The sequence below is a fragment of the Apteryx mantelli genome, chromosome 14, assembly GCF_036417845.1.
Source record: "Apteryx mantelli isolate bAptMan1 chromosome 14, bAptMan1.hap1, whole genome shotgun sequence".
NCBI classification, from domain to species: Eukaryota; Metazoa; Chordata; class Aves; order Apterygiformes; family Apterygidae; genus Apteryx; species Apteryx mantelli.
The window spans coordinates 11,069,574-11,085,908 of NC_089991.1; the positions used below are offsets into that span (position 1 = coordinate 11,069,574).

Sequence of the window (16,335 nt, forward strand, 5' to 3'; positions counted from 1 at the left end):
TGTGGCATTTCTGTTCTCATGGCAATATAAATGTATCCCACACATATTAACAACTGTAGACTACAAAAAGTGTTTCCCCATCCTATAGCTATCACTATCCTCTTCTTGGTCCTTAAGCAATCTCATCACTAAAAGCCTCCTCTGTTCATTTCTGGAGCAGCCTCCTTCATACATCCCATTCACCAGTTTCTGATGTAAAGGCCACTAAATGTATTTTATTTCAGCATGAAGTAGGTAAATTGGCCAAAACCTCTGTGAAAGATGTGCTTTATCTGAACATAAGTTACTGGGCTCGGTGATGACTAGCTCATGTGAGATAGCTGAATATTGTGTTAAACTTGGGATAAGACTAGAAAATCTAACGGTTCTTTCCAATGAGTATAAGAATTTATGGACCTTGTGATAACACTCAGTCTCTGATTCTCCAGTTCATTTCAAACCTCAGTTCTGTTTTTTCTTCACCTGTTGCTACTCCCTGATGTCGGAGAGAGAATTCTCTTGAACTACAAAATAAAGTGATATCACTACCAGTACGGTCAACAGACAGACTCACCTGGAAAGGATATTTATACTGACAGGGAATAATGATGTCACTTTTCACAATTTCCACACATTTAATCCTGGAAAGTTCAACAGAACCCTTCAATGTTCTTTTTTTCTAAAAGACAAAAAAGCACTTAGTTAATGCTAATGTTTCTATATTAAATAAGTAATTAGATAAGACTGTGATGTCCATAAGACAAGTTTTTCATTGATTTCAATGGAACAGAAGCAAATTAACTGATTATATAAGATGTTTAAAAGTATAGTCATTCTTATATACCACACATCTATATGGATTGTACATACATTTATGCACATACATATATTCCACCTCAACACATTGGTTCTTAGAGAATCAGTCAAAACATCTGGTTGAAATTCTTTTTTTTCCAACAAACAAAATGCCTTTTAGCCAAAAAGAACTATTTTCATGAAACTTTGAGTTTATTAACATTCCTGTTTCACACTGAAAAGCTATAAAACAGTAAATATTTTATTTTTAGAAAATATTTGGGTAGTTAGGCTTTCAAAAACTAAGCATTTTATTTAAAATGTAACATTCTTACTGCATCTATTCTCCAAGAAACAAAATGCTTCTCTGGTTTTCACCTGTCTGGGTTTTTAGCTAAGAAAAATAACAGGAAATTTTGAAATAAATAATTTCAAAACCTTGCCTGCAAAGCTATTTTACTGGCAACCTCTGCTGTGTTATTATTCATCTGACACCAGATAGCTAGATAACAATAAAGTCAGTTAGGAGAAGTTAAGAAAAGAAGAGACATCCTAGAAACCCGGCACCGAAATGCCTGCCCTCAGTGTACCCTATTGCCCACTGAATCATCGCCCAGCAACTCCTGAGCAAGTCGTACGCTGCTTTTTCAAGTGAGACAGATGAAGATGCCAACATGCAGTAGGCTGAAGTGAAGCTCTCGCTCATTAGCTAGCGCAGTCTTCTGAAGGATTTGCTCAGAGGCACTTGCTCTTCAGAGGCAAACCGGTTTCCTGTTTTGATTCTTTTTCAGGAGGGATTGAACACCGAAACTCTCTCCCAGCCCAGCTTTGTGATAACATGACGGAAGACTGTGATATTTAAGAACCCCTTCACTGCAAAAAACCCTTCTGTTTTCCAAATACAGGCTACTGTTGATGGGAGAGAGCATGGATTTTGGAGACCATTTTATACCCTTCACGGGTTATCATTCAGAGCCATAGCAAGATTTTGGCCACCTCCTCACCATCCCTCTGACCCACAACCCAAACCGACATGTTGCTCATCCTCCCATCTCCTTCCTGCCCTTTTTGCTCCCCTTGTCCCTGCGGACCTGCAGCTCTGCTCCTTGGCAGCAGCCATCCGCAAGGCATGGGAGCCTTTTCCTCCACCTGCCTCCACCTTCCCACCTCCACGCCTGCCCCTCAGCATGGCATTCAGTGCTGGCTCTCGATGCTGCTCTCTTGCTACCTTTCATCAACAAATTTAGCCTAAAACAGGGAAGCAGCTGATGCCAGTGGTCACAGAGGTGAGGTTTGCCACAGTGAAGAGTCAAACAGCCTCAAAACAGAGAAGTCTAAAGGCCCCTCAAACCTTATTCTGGCGCAACTGTCTAGGTATTTTGCCTTTGTATACTTGGACTTCAAGAAAGAGAGGGAAATTATTACAGTGTGGGCTCTCATTGCCCCTCTGGGCTTTGCTGGTGTATGTTATGGCCAGCAGTTCAACTAATGCTTCTGAATTTACTGCCAGGACTGTCTCCTGTAGAAGGCATCTACCTACATAGCTATGTCAGGTGGAGTTGGACTTTTTTATCAATAAACCCAAGGCCTCAAAGCACCCCTAAATGTAAATGCCAATTAACTAGCAAGAATAGTGCCAAACCTTAGGAGGCCTTACTGTGCCTCATTTTCCCCATCTATTTTCTTTCAGTCTTGCTTATTCACTTCTTTCTTCCAGACCTCGCTTCCTTTGTCTCTTCTCCACAACCTCCTCTTTCATTTGTTCTACCCCTGGGACTTCTGCCCCTTCCATGAGACTCAAAGCCATTTATTTCCTGTAAAAACCTTCAATTTTGCTGACAGCAAACCCTCCTTCATCTTATTACTTTGAAGTCCCAGGCCTTAACCACATGCATTCCTCCTCTGAGGCCCTAGGAATCGATGTTGTTCTGGTCACACACTCTGCTCTTTTACTTCAGACTATTTTTTGTTGATACATTTCTGGACTCTGCTGAAAGACAGAGTCCAGCTTTTACAAGAAGCTTTATACAGTTTTCCTACGGCTCTCATCACCTACTGTGCTCCTTTAAACAACCTAATTTCACCAGCGGAAGCCCCTCATAATCTCATGTTATAGCTCAACTTCAGTCTGCGTCTCACCGCCAATGCATTCCCTGGCAGATCCTCAGCAGATGGGATGTCGGTGATAGAAGGCAATTACAGTCCTGTAGCAGCGCAAACAACTGGAATTACCACTCACAAACCATGCATTACCGAGAAACTGGGCTGGAAACTAAACATATCCCTGCCTGTGATGCCTGACTGCACTTTAATCTAACAAAAGCAACTGCGCCATTTGGAAGGGAGCGGAGAGGAGAAACCTCTTGAAAATGATCTCCCAAAACCTCAGAGACTTGTTCCTAAAAGGGCTAGCCAAAGCACGCTGACAGCTTTCCATTTGCTGTTTCCAGTCTGCCTAGAGTATAATTAGATAGCAAACATCTTCTTCTTTTGTCTCTCCCACAGCCGCCTTTGTTTTAGCTGGTTTGTCACAAACACATCAGTGTTCTTACAGCGTAGTGTGTGTGGAAAGATACCCAAGGCATGCTGCTGTCCCAGGTGGAGATGAAGTATAGCGTGTTGCAGATCAGTACGTCCTGTTTTATTTCTTTTGGTTCCTTGTATTTGCAAAATGGCAATTCCAGCAATGAGACCTAACAGCATCGAACAGAGCCGGGTGCATCACAAGTCCAGTGCATTACTGTCTTCAGTATTCCACCCCTTCTTGCCACATCACTCCAGCATCTCTTTCACTGGTTAACTCTTCAGTTTGTGTCTACAGCATAAACTACATGTTTACAATGGTCCTTATTTCCCTTAGACACTAGAATAACTGACTATGGGATAGAAAAAGGCGGGAATTTCCAACTCACAAACTATTCTATAATAATTTCTGCATGCATAGCCTACCCTGCAACACAACAAAGTATCTCACCTTGCTTGTAGGGGGAATAAGCTGCCTGACATTTACCATGCACTAGGCAAAATTAGAGTGCAGTTATGTGTTACAGCTAAGGTAATGCAACAGCTATTTGGGGCCAAAATGGGTAGCCCTTCTTCCTCCCATTTCCACCAACACTGCTACCTGCCATGGCAGCTTGACCAGCCAACAAAACTAACCGCTTTTCATCAGCTCACAGTCTGCTGGCTTAAGCTGCATGGAGGGTCAGAGGAGCCCTGCAGCTGGAGCACAGGAAGAAGCAGGGACAGCGAGCCATTAGCAGCAGCTACCGGTAACGCGAAACTGCACTGTGAGCATGCTTCCTGACTGTGGTTCTGCACACTTGGGGTCCACATATATCAGGATTTTGTACTATACGGGGCCATGTAGTCTGAGGTAGGCAGGAATTGGTTACATTCTGGCTAACACTTGGCTGTTGCTATTTTTGATCCCAATTCATCAAATGTGCTATACCAGACATTGGTGTTGAAGGCCCATAGGCGCCACATATCTGGGCGGATGCTTAAAGGCTTGGCTAGACCACATTCTATCGTATCACGAAGAGACACAAGAACACAGAGCTGTTACAAAGCTTCGCTGTGCATTCAAAGATGCAAGTCTCTCACATGGGTTGGGGTTCTGCTGGGAATGCGAACTTTAGTGACATGTAGAAACATCTCACAGAAACTTTTGGCAAGCTGCACAGAGGAATGAATCTATCATGCTGAACTCAAACAGCCCAAAAGGTTAACTACCAAAGGGTCCTGGCAAAGAAGTGGTCACCAATGCTGGAAGCAGAGTGAACTAAGTGAGGCGAGACACTAAGGTGAGGGACGGCAGTGGTGGTCAGAGACTTATCTCAAGCAGTACAGGAGGAGAGAGCATGCAGTGTTTTCTGGCAGGCAGAAAGGTAGTCTGTTGTGTTTCATAAAGCTGTCGGGGTTCAAAAGTTTTATAAGAACTTATACCTTGTGTCCTTTTGGGCTGGCGGTGAGGTGAAAACCGAGCAATTAAGATTCATGAAGACAAAACCCACCGGGGCCAGAGAGCCTCCCACCATCCATCGGCCTGTCTCACAATTCTGTGGACACCCACCACCTGCAGCCTCCCTTCCCACATCACCCCTGCCCCTCACCTCCCTTTGCAACGCCTGCCAGTCCTCCCAACCTGGCCAGGCACCTCAGAGCAGAAAGTGTAGAGTCCCCTCTGTGGCACTGCTGCCTCCCCGCCCTGCGTATGGGCATCCTTCCCCACCCTGCAAGGTCTGTCTGTGAGCCTGTGTTTGCCCCCACCTACCCCATGGAGCCCCCAGTTGCAGCCAGACACTTTCCCTCAGTAGGCAGGTAAGGGGAAGGCTAATTTATAGCTGCTGTGGATAGAGGTAGGAAATTCCAATCCCCCGTAAGCTCAACCGCAAAAACATTTCCGTCAGTACAAGCGTTTAATGACCTTCTTTTCTGTAGGTTTTCTTTGCAAGAATTTGAGCTGAATTTCATTCACTGTTTTCACTTATCATCCTGAGTAGAGGGAAGTATTCTTAATTAACCACCCTGATAGTTAAGTAATTAGGGGTCTTTGCCTCAGCCCTTGGCCTGACCCACTCGTACCTCGTCACCTGCTCCTTTTCCCCCTGTTCCAGCTGGGCTCAGCGTGCAGGCTCGGTGGAGGCAGAAGCCGGATTGGGGGTTTCTTATTCTGTGGGTTGGTAGTGGTGAAACCAAAGCAACTTAATCTTTTTAAACATTGCACACAGAGCCTCAGGAACAAGCAAAAGGAAAAAAAAGCTCTGACTTCTGCTCACCACTAGAATGAAGCATATGTAAGTGTGAAGAGAGGCTTGCATGCACATGAAAGTATTTTAAAGTGGCAATGAGAGACTACTGTGCTAGCGATAGCAGCAGGCAGCAGTGCCTTCAACATCTCCTGAGGATACCGGTCTTAGATGACTAACATACCCCTCTGCAGAGGGCTTATACTTGCAGAGTGAATGCTCCCTAGGCCCCAATGCACAATGCTTACTAGTGACAAGGTAACCGCACACAGAAATGATAAATTAGCAATACCAATAATGTGACTTAACTATATCATGCTACAAGTTACCTGCAGCTTTATCCCACCAGTTTCTAAACTGTGGTATATGTGCACCCTGGTGTAATGGAGGGGTCAAAATGGGCTCAGAAGAGGGCATGAGCTGGTTTCAGGGAGCAGAGGAAGTGTAGCTGCCCGGGGCAGTGCTTGAATGAAGGCAGGATTTCATATGTGCCTTTTTAGTATTTCTTTCATGAAAACCAGTTCCCCTTCTAAAAGTTGGAAATACAGTTTCCACCTGTGTTGCTTTTCTCTGGCTTTGAATAAGTTGCATTTTCACATATAAAAGTGGATTTACCAAACGCTAGTGCTGCAAATTCAACCTGCAATCTCCACATTTTTTCTTCCTTCATGTATGTTATCACCTGTCATAGAGACTGTGAGCCTGATTTGTATCTTCAGCTATGCCTATGCAACCCTGATGCTTCTAAGAACAGAAGCAACTTCATTGCTGATACACAGAGAGCAACAGGACAGAAAAGAGCAGAAATCCTGTTCACTCAGCTGATTAAGGCTAAGAGTGAACAGAAGAAAAATGAGACACAGTTCCTGTGTTACCAGAGCCCACAGTTGTGACCGAATGTGCACAGGGGGCGGATGCCCTAAGAAGGGGAAAAATTTACATTCTTGCTATTAAGAGCTCAATAACCAAACTTTAAATATTCCCCCAGCTATGCACAGGAAAGCTACACGCTCACAGCTGTGAAACGGCATGTGTTGTTCCTAGCTCAGCACAAATTCTCAGGGTAGCCAGAAAGAAATACGCTTAGGCTGAAATAAAATGAAAAAAACCCCGCACCATAAAAATGCCTGTCTTCGGAATAATTTGAGTTGACCTCAAAATGATTGAAAAAAATGTATAAAGTTGAGGTGTCTTTCTCTCCTAAAGCTGTCTCCAAACTCAAAAAGGAAAAATAAAGTCTGTTTATATGGTTAGATCCTTCAAGATATTTCCTCCCAGCCTCTAGAAAAACACTCGAGCCTATTTTTGTAGTTTTACTCTAAACAACAGATACCGACTGCTCCTGGAGACTGGCCACTTGGTTCATGGACCTTTGGTGTGGTCTAAGACAGCCATTTTTGTATTCCTATGTGCTTAAACTAAGCTCTAGGATTAACACAGGAACATCTATAGAGTATGTATCACTTGCTCTTATGTCTCTACTTGTAATTCCACAAGAAAATATTTACCATAGCCATACAGTGTTAAAGCTGTACTTCGGCTAATAAAATGTCATTGAAATGGCTGGAAATAGGATGTGAGTACAAAGCTTTCAAGAAAAAAAGCAACATTACAGCTCTAACTACTGGTAAAAAATAAGTGGGTCAGTGAACAGACTGCTCCAATGGACCTGCTTTTCCCTTTACAGACAGATTAATATCAAAGTTAAGCACAACCTTTGTGAAAGATATAACAACCTTCCAGCGGCAGAGAGTGCAGCTTGATGTGGGCTGGTGAACATCATCTTTTTTAATTACTGACACTTTACCATCTTTCTGGTATCATTCTCTTCAGGCCCTGTTGAGCTTCTCTTGTAATTTGGAAAGGAATCTCTGGATTTCCTGGGCTGCCCAAATTCTGCTTATACCTATGGTATTGCAGTGTGTCCTGTTTAATAGCTACATAGACTGCTGGTCTCTCATAGTCAAGCGTTGGCTGTAGGATAGCAATGGACAATAACGCAGCAAATAGTAACTATGAACTTAAGAGATATCACTTGAACAACAAGGACTTATTTTTAATGATAATTCTCCTGCTAAAATATTTTTCCAATGACCAAAAGACTTGAATTTGAACCTCTTTGAACATTGTGTTGATGCGCTTACTTTCTATCCCTTAACATTGCAGCATGTGCTGTTTTTATCATTAATAGTTAGGAAATTAAGAACTGTTGATAGCTGAATTGATAGGAATCTTGCTCAAATGTTAACATTGTTCAGTGTTTTGGGCTTTCTCTCTCCTATTAGGAACAAATATAGTTTGAGGTTTTATGGGAAATGAACGAATTTAATCGAGTTTTAAAATGAAATTTGAAATTTAAATTAAGCAATTTTAATTTTAAAAGAAAGTTTTAAGGGATTTTGCATCTCTTGCCAATACCAAGTGTTCCAGAGGAAAAGTGTAAAGAGGTGTTAATTGATACTACTGGGATTTTCCATAGAACTCTGACTGTTGTGCTATGTTGTAATTCCTCTAGTTACCCTGTTATATTTGATAAATAAATCCCAGGGTTCACATGCCTATTGTGACTATTCTGTTCTCCAGCTTGAATCAAAAAAACCAATTACTTTTGTTTAACAGTTGTTTTCACATATAGAGAACATGGAGGTGTTTGAGAGTTGGGCATACCCTGGATGCAGAGTGTGTCGAACTGTGTAAAATGACAAAATCAGCTGCAATTGGTGCCTAAGATGCCTCCATTCATGTGAGCACTAGCGATGGTGAAAGAGCACTAGATGTTTGGGGCAGGTAATGGGAGGGCTGTGCCTGCTCCACTGCCCTAGCTCACCCTTGGGTGCCCCCCTGCAGTCCTTGGGCACTGCCACGGCTGACTACAGGACTGGCCATCTATAACTTCTTTTTGCTGTGTTGTTCTTCCAGGAATGTTCTAAAATTTTGCACCCTCAACTTGGAGTGCAGGGCATGGGAAGAGGCAAACGTTGCCCAGTGACCTAAGGAAAGAAGCTGAAGCCCAGCAGGCTCCTATGCCAGAATGTAAAAGTTTCATCGGCCTGTGAGATGTTAAGGTGCTGTTAATTGTGCTGCATGCTGTCAGGACACATCGTTGGTGTGCTATCACGTAGACACCATGCAATTTCACTCCCAGCAACTAATTTCAGTATCAAATCTTGTTTACTGAAGCTGATACCATTTCTAGACAAAGCCTGTTCCATGCAAACAATCTCAGTTTTTTATGAATTTACTCAGTTAAATTCTCAGTTTCCCAGGGTAATATCTCCATCAGAGAAATTACTCCTACTGTCCCTTATAAAGCCCTATGAGCCAGATCCTTAGCTGATGAAAACGAGTGTTGCATTTCCATCAAAATCATATAAAACTATAGAAATTTAACAATTCTTTTAAAAGGCTGGAAAAGTCAATGGTGGTACACTGAAGATCCGGACCTCAGATTTTATACACCTAGCTAAGAGCTGGCTGGTTCACTATTCACTCCTCCAGGCTTGCTCAGATGCCTTGTTTTCAGAACAATATGAGCCTAAAACAGAAGAAATGCAGAGGAAAAAATTGAAACCATAACCTTCTTGCAAGGTTTCTATGGTACAAAGTGTACATTTCCATGGGGTGTGTGTATTTAACATTTAAGTAAAGAGATCCCATGAAAAAGCACACTGGGACATAAGAGCATTTTCCTCTTGGCCCATCACAGGGTCCCACATGTCTGCAATAGCCCAATATTTCCACTGAACTCCTATTTTAAGTTCTGACAAAGCCACTCCCAATGTTCATATTGTCTTAAGTCCTATCTGAGAGCAAAAATGATTATCATAGGATGCATTTCTACCAACACAGAGGTTTGACAAGAAAATCAATGTCACCATCAGCGAAAGAAAAAAAAAAAGATTCTTGGCTTTCAAATGGGTTTTCTGATATGAAATAGTCTTTTATGTTACAGAAAAGCATACGGAACAACTAGTGAATATTACATTAGTTTCTTCAAAGACTATTCTTGACTCTAGCAAAGACAGGGAGAAGGAGTGGACAGTGGGGATTCAATGAAGGGAAGCTAAATTAAATCTATTAAGTGACACCACTTTCTCATTAAAAAGCGTAAGCTTCAGAGACAAAAAAAATCAGTCAGAAAGGGTGAAAGAATATAAAGCAATAGGCAGGCATTATAACAATATTGGTTACAATATTGATTACAATATAAAGCAAAGGTGGGCACTGGAAGCAAAAATAGCCACAGTAAAGAGGGCTAATAAAGACTATTAATAAAGACTACTAATAAAAACTATTAGGAAGTCTCATATTTATGCAACATATTCATATCAAAAGAAATTCTTTCCTTCATAAAGAAACAAAAGAAAACATAGGTGCAGCATTTTTGCAACATTCTTAGTGTTCTCCAACAGAAGAAAAATTTAAGCTTCATAATTTGAAGAAGATGGAAGTATCTGCAATTTGCTGTGAAGAAATTGCTCACAAGTGATTTGGAAAAATTTCTTGAAAGATTAAAGACCAAAAAATTCCTAGGCACAGACCTAGCAGGATCAGAAGTGGGTATGCACAAAGACTGCAACAGGAAAAGGATTATAATCAAAATTTTGAAAGATAAAATGTGGGATTCCAGCAAACATGAGCTACTTTTATTACCAGACTCCATTGTGCACTAGTAGAGTTAGAAAGGCTGTAGACAGCAGGCATAGAACTAGCTGTATTTTCCTTAAAGAGATCTTGTGTAGACAGTATCACCATCCTGAATCTTGCCGCGGAAGAAAGTAGTGAAAGAGAACTGCAATAGATTGGCACCTTAACTGTCCAAAAAGCATTTGATAAGATGGACTGGAATAGGTTGCCCAAAGATGTGGAATCTCTGTCCTTGGTTTTCAAGATGTGGCTAGTTAAAGCCATGGCCGACTTGTTCTAGTGCTGGCAATAGTCCCGCTCCGAGTGCTGACCTGGGGTTGGCGACAGTTCGGCTCCGAGTGCAAGGTCCGACAAGATGAATTCAAGACATGCTCTCCAGCCAATATTCCTATGATTCTGTGGTTTCACGACAGAATTGAAAGAGGCTCATTGTGGCAACTAATATGAGTTTAATCCTCCAACTCCAATAATATAATTCAGATCATTAAAAAATTCATGTTAAATTCACAGAGGTATAGTAAGGGATTCATTTGATATTAGGTGTATGTTTGTACCTTGTCCCTGTCTTATTCAAGGTTGTATTGATTTATGTAAAAAATCACTGAAACAGGTGTGATGCAGATAGATGCCAAGCCTGACTTTTTTGTGGATATGTGTATTATTAATGAATTAGTTAAAGATGTGCATCAGAAGACAGATGGTATTTCAAATTCTGGCAAGCAAATAGGACTTGTTAATAAATAAATGAGAAGTTATGAAGAATGATGTTCAGGTATATATTTATTTGGAAGGTAGTCTTTTAAAGCATTACTAAATTCACTTTATATGAGGCTGGCGGTTTCATGACTGTTATAGTATCAGGAATACACAAAGTATATATTATATTAAACGATCGAGAAACAATATGGACAGCCACTGTAACTAAGCAGAACACCAAAATGGAGATCTTCAGAAGCAAAGTCCACATTAGAGTTATGGGAAAAATAAAGTCTTTCCAAGGCAAGATAGACAAGTCACATTTTGTGTAGAATAATCAAGGTAAAATGGACTGCTGTAATAATGAACAAAGAGTTGATTTTGTTACCATAGGTAGCTGGACTATCGCAAATAACATAGACAATGCAACAGAAGTAGCTGAAGCATTTTTTTGGATGCTGATAAAAGGCTTTTCAGCCAAGTTTATTTCTTTTGTCTCCTGGAACAAGAGACTGAAAGCAAACTTCAAGACACACTGAAGTGTCATCTTTATATCTGAACGTAAAAGATCTGAGTGAAGGAGCCCAAGACAAGGCTTACTTATGCTACTTGACCTCTTGAGTATCTGACCAGCGTAGGAAGAACAGTACTGATGTAAATGAAGAGTAAACTCCGTCCTTTTTTCTGTGCTCCTTTCATTGCTTTCTTTGAGAACTGGACTAGTAATAGCCCATGAGTTCATGAAGCTTAAAAATATGTAGGTGCCTGAACTTCCCAGGTGTTAGGTGTAACTTCCCAGTCCTTAAATACTTCTTCTTAGAATGCCCCTTTAGGGCAAGGCATTACAAAGATGCCTATTTCTGAAAGGAGATACCTGTGGCATAGGGGCATGGAGTACTTCTCCGTGGTTGGTACAGACAGATCCAAGCGCTCACCGTAGTTCAGAGCAGCCCCAGAACGAGCAGCTCCGATCCAGAGACTGCATAGCTGCATTAGTTTGGCACCATCCTGGAGGACTGCGGCCCAGTTACTGAAGTGTGGCATCAGCCTCAGACATCTGTGCTACTTCCAGATGAGAGCCAGCTTGAATTCCAAGCAGAGAGGCTCATTTCTGTCTGTCCTCATCCAGGTAGACATGACCTGCGTGACATGCCAAAGACCATGCACGAACCTCTACTTAGAATCTGACCTGCAAATTAACTCTTTTCACTCTCCTGTCTGCTAGTTTGGAGGATTTACCATAGATCATAAGCCACTAGGCCAACAGAATCTAGGTAACTCACCAGTTTAGGCATTTTTGCTAAGGCCAAGTAAGTACATTTGAAAGTCTGTCCCAGAGATCCCTGCCAAAGGGATTCACTTATCTGCTTCTTTTGCAGTGATGCAAATATACCGGGACTCTGGGAGTATCACAGAAATGTATGCATTATAGGTGATTCTGATGAGGATCAAACTCGTTGAAATTGTTAAAATGATTACTCCCATGTGCTTATTTACTCTTATGCACAGTAGGTATAAAATTAGACCCTAGAAACTAAGAATTTCTGCTCATGGAAGTGATTTGCATGTTATTATAAAGGCACTTCTGATGTATTTTAGTTGAGACGGGAGCTGAATCCATTTGCTTTATGCTAAGACAGCCCTGCATTGTGCACTGTGTAATGAATTCCAGAAAACACAGCTTCATATTGTTGTCAGTTTTTGGGGACTCATTCTCCTAATGAGATATGTAAATACCTTTCATTAGCATTAATGGCCATTGTGTGCTTGGCCCATGACGTGAACAGAGCTTTCTCTCTAGCTATGTGCTGTTACAACAGAAAAATGACATTACAGTTATTGCAAAAATTTGCCTTTATGATGTCAGTTGTCCTGTTAGCTTTTGATACTATTTACAGAATTATCCTGTATTTTATTTTGGCCTGTTTATTTTCTTGCTGTGAACTGCTACAATCAAACTCTTAAAGATCTTTTTATACCCATCATGCCAAAATACAGAGAAAGGGACTGGATGCCAAACCCTGTTGACCACTATGGTCTCAATACGGGCAAAACATGTAAGCTTATGTTTAACACATGACTGTATGCTTTAATTTAAGCCACCCCATTGAAATCTATGGGACTTTGCAAACTGTTAAGCAGTTAGCTAATTCTTTTATCTGAATTTATGTGTAGGCTATTGTTACTGACTCATTTGGGACCAGAGAGGTGGATACCGTGTAATAGTGAACTCCAAGTACAGTAAGCAACTAGACACGTTGATAAGGAATTCTTAAAGAAGCTCTCTAAAATCTCTTACAGCAAACATCCACGGAGATTTTCCTTGGAATACACATACTTTAAAAGCCCAGCACTTGCTGGTCCCCTCTATACGGTGCAGCGAGCGTGCCTGTGGATAGTCCCCATCACTGAGGCCAGCGAGCACAGTTGCCCATGCTGCTTGGCCCTCCTCGACTCCGGAGTGGGGTGGCCACATGCAGACTGCCTACTAGCAGTGGCCCACAGCCTATGCTAACGCCTGCCGTCCCCACAGATTGTCTGAGCAGAGCCAAAGCTGTGCCAGGGCCTGTGCTGGAGGAGTCCTGGTGCACACCATTAATTCCCATGCCTGCAAATGCTCCCTGGTCCTGCTTCATTCACTAGGATGGACATAGCCAGTGTGTCAGGCAAATACGATCATTTTCCCATCCCTGGCCCCAAGGCTGTGAACGCAGTCATTCGGGATTCGCTCAGTGCTTAGCATGAGACACAACTACGATTGCATGGCCTGCCTTAAGCTTTCTTCTCCAGAACAGGGATGATCTGACTGCATGGAGGCCTGACCAGGATGATCTGTTTTGTGGGAAGTATAGTGAAGAGGCCGAAGATTGGTTCTGCGTGTTATTTAGCAGGACAAATAGTCTTTTTCCCGTTCGGTACTAAGTTCTTCTGTTAATGTAATAACCTGATTTTGATAGTTTGTGTCAGCACAAAATCAATATTCCATGGAAAATCGGCCCTGGACCCACAGTCACTCAAATGTTTGCGTGTGCCTAAAGTTACATACATATATATGTAACTATACATATGTGTGTCTATATATATGTAATGTGTGTAAGTTTATAATAGATAAAATATGAGATAGAGTAGATAGTGTACCAAATCCTCATCTGGTCCAACTTTGCATAGCTCTATTCTGATGCCTCTGGACTTAACAGAATTTTAAATCACCTAAAGACTAGGTCTTCTGATTTTGGAGATCAAAGTTTCAGAAGTTGTTAACCTATATATATATGTGTGTGTGTGTGTGTGTGTGTGTGTGTGTGTGTATGTATGTGTGCGTTATGTGCATGTGTGTATATATATATATATATGCATGTGTGTGTGTGTGTATGTACACACACACATACATACACATATATACATATACATATATATACACATCTATGTATAAAGGTATTTGCCAGCTGTCATTCACCATGAATCGAGATTTTTGAATGTGCAGTGTAACAACGTGCCTTTGAAAGCTTTTTAAACATTTATGTCAGGCACTTTGAAGATGTCCCACAGTGGCCTAACTGACATTTAGGAAGGCTAGGGGATAAAATTTCCAAAGACGCTCAAGTAACATACCAAATCTATGCCCCACTGAAAGTCACTGAGTCAGATTTTCCAAACTACTTAAGTGTCTAAAGAGGCAGGCAGACACCTGTGCAATTCCGCAAAAGTACTTAGGCAGAATAAATGTTGAATTCCTCTCAAATCCATCAAGATTCAGAAAGTACCAAAAAAACCAAAACAGATAAAATGTTCCTCTAAATACTTACTGCTGAATTGCTTAGATGTTCTTGAAAATTTTACCAGAATAATCAAGTGGAATAGTTAGAATACAAAATCTTAAAATAATAACATCTGAAAAACAGTCTGGATAAAAGTCAGAGAGTCTGAAACCAAATACAGACAACATAGCCAGCAATAAATGTTTCCTATTTAAATATGGAGGTATAGAAAAGCACCATCTATAAAATAAAATTAAGTACAACATTTGTTGAACATATTTGAGAGAAGTAACTTGCAAGTAATAATGACTATTAACCCTTAAGGCAGGTATCCAACCTTAACTGGACAATGATATGATACAAGGGCACATCATAGTTTGCTTTCCTTGTTGGTTTCAGTTTTAAATTAATTTTCTACATCTGTGAGCAACATCTGATCATCTCGAGTTGCCAAAGCCAGACAGCAAGGCAACGTGGTCCCCAATACTGGTTTGTGTAAGGTAACATCACCTAAACATAATGGATTAACAGCACGTTCAGTGATTGTTGGAAAACAAGCAGTATGATTTACAACTGTCTAATGAGGCCTAGAAAATATCCAGCTAAATATAGGAAGAGGGGAATAATTCTTACTTCACTAGAATACTTAGCACAATGGGGTGTGTAGCTTGACTTCTAATTTTCTTCATATTTAGCAAATCAGAGAAATGAAAGCTGGGGGAAACAATGACTAGTCTGAGCACGTATCGCATGTATCACATTCCTTTTTAAGCTAAATCTGAAGACCTGTTAAGCATGGCAGTTGAATTTATTTAAAAATGTAAGACCTACCAGTCCCCAGTTTGTTGCCCTAAAGAAAAGGATGAGAAAGTAAAGATTTGTGGCTGATTTTTTCCCCAGATGTAGTTAGGGTACATAGCGAACACTTGTGATCGCTGCAATATGCCGCTACAGGTCACTCCTGTACCGATGCGAACAGCCATTCGGCCGTTACCTATATCGGTTGTGACAGCCTGCTGTAAATTCCTACAACAAAACCAGACCCTTTCTATAAAGTGGCTAGGTAGTCTTATTCCCCCATTCACACCAGATGCCCATTGACCAGTAGTTCTGAATGACCAGTTTGATCACTCTGCGATTTTCAGCGAATGGCGCTGTAATAAGGACCAGAAATATTAAGTTGTTAACGCTTAACAGAGAGTTCATCCTTCCCTCCATTGCTGTATTATGAGAGAGAAAATGGCTGACATACCCCATGGCGATGTTCATAGTAAGCCAACTTGGATTCGGTTAAGACAAAGAAGCGCACTTTGAAGTTGGAGGGAGACGTCCTTCTCTTCTGCTGGGATTTTTTGATGAGCTGTTCCTCCAGGAGCACACAGTTATTCATTGCTGCGCCAAGAATGGTCCTCTCCCAGGACATGGGATGCCTGCCCTACGCACCGAGCACCCGTCCAAAACAGAGAAACAAGAAGGAAGGCAGTTAATTTTTTTAACAAAAAAGGTGTTCATAAGGCAGCGTAGGTGCTTTGAGCCTTATCTTCCCATCTACAGCAAAGCTTCCTTTCTGTCAAACCATAACCACATCCTCTCTGAAGTCATAAACCGAACAGCACATGCTGAAATATACTCTAAGGTAAATGTTGTGGAAAAAATAACACTTTAGGGACATTCAACAGATGTGAGTCAATGATCAAGGATTAATAAAG

At 41.3% G+C, this 16,335-nt stretch overlaps 1 protein-coding gene across 1 annotated transcript in view; it reads right to left on the reverse strand.

Moving 5' to 3' along the window:
- The window catches only part of ITK (IL2 inducible T cell kinase), a 33,814-nt gene extending 17,765 nt beyond the window's left edge, over positions 1–16,049 (reverse strand). The window contains exons 1-2 of the mRNA XM_013953663.2: positions 15,879–16,049; positions 554–658 (exon numbers count right to left, since the gene is read on the reverse strand). Of these exons, the coding sequence (XP_013809117.2) occupies positions 554–658; positions 15,879–16,049 (276 nt within the window). The remainder of the gene's footprint in view (positions 1–553; positions 659–15,878) is intronic.
- Positions 16,050–16,335: the final 286 nt, after the last annotated feature.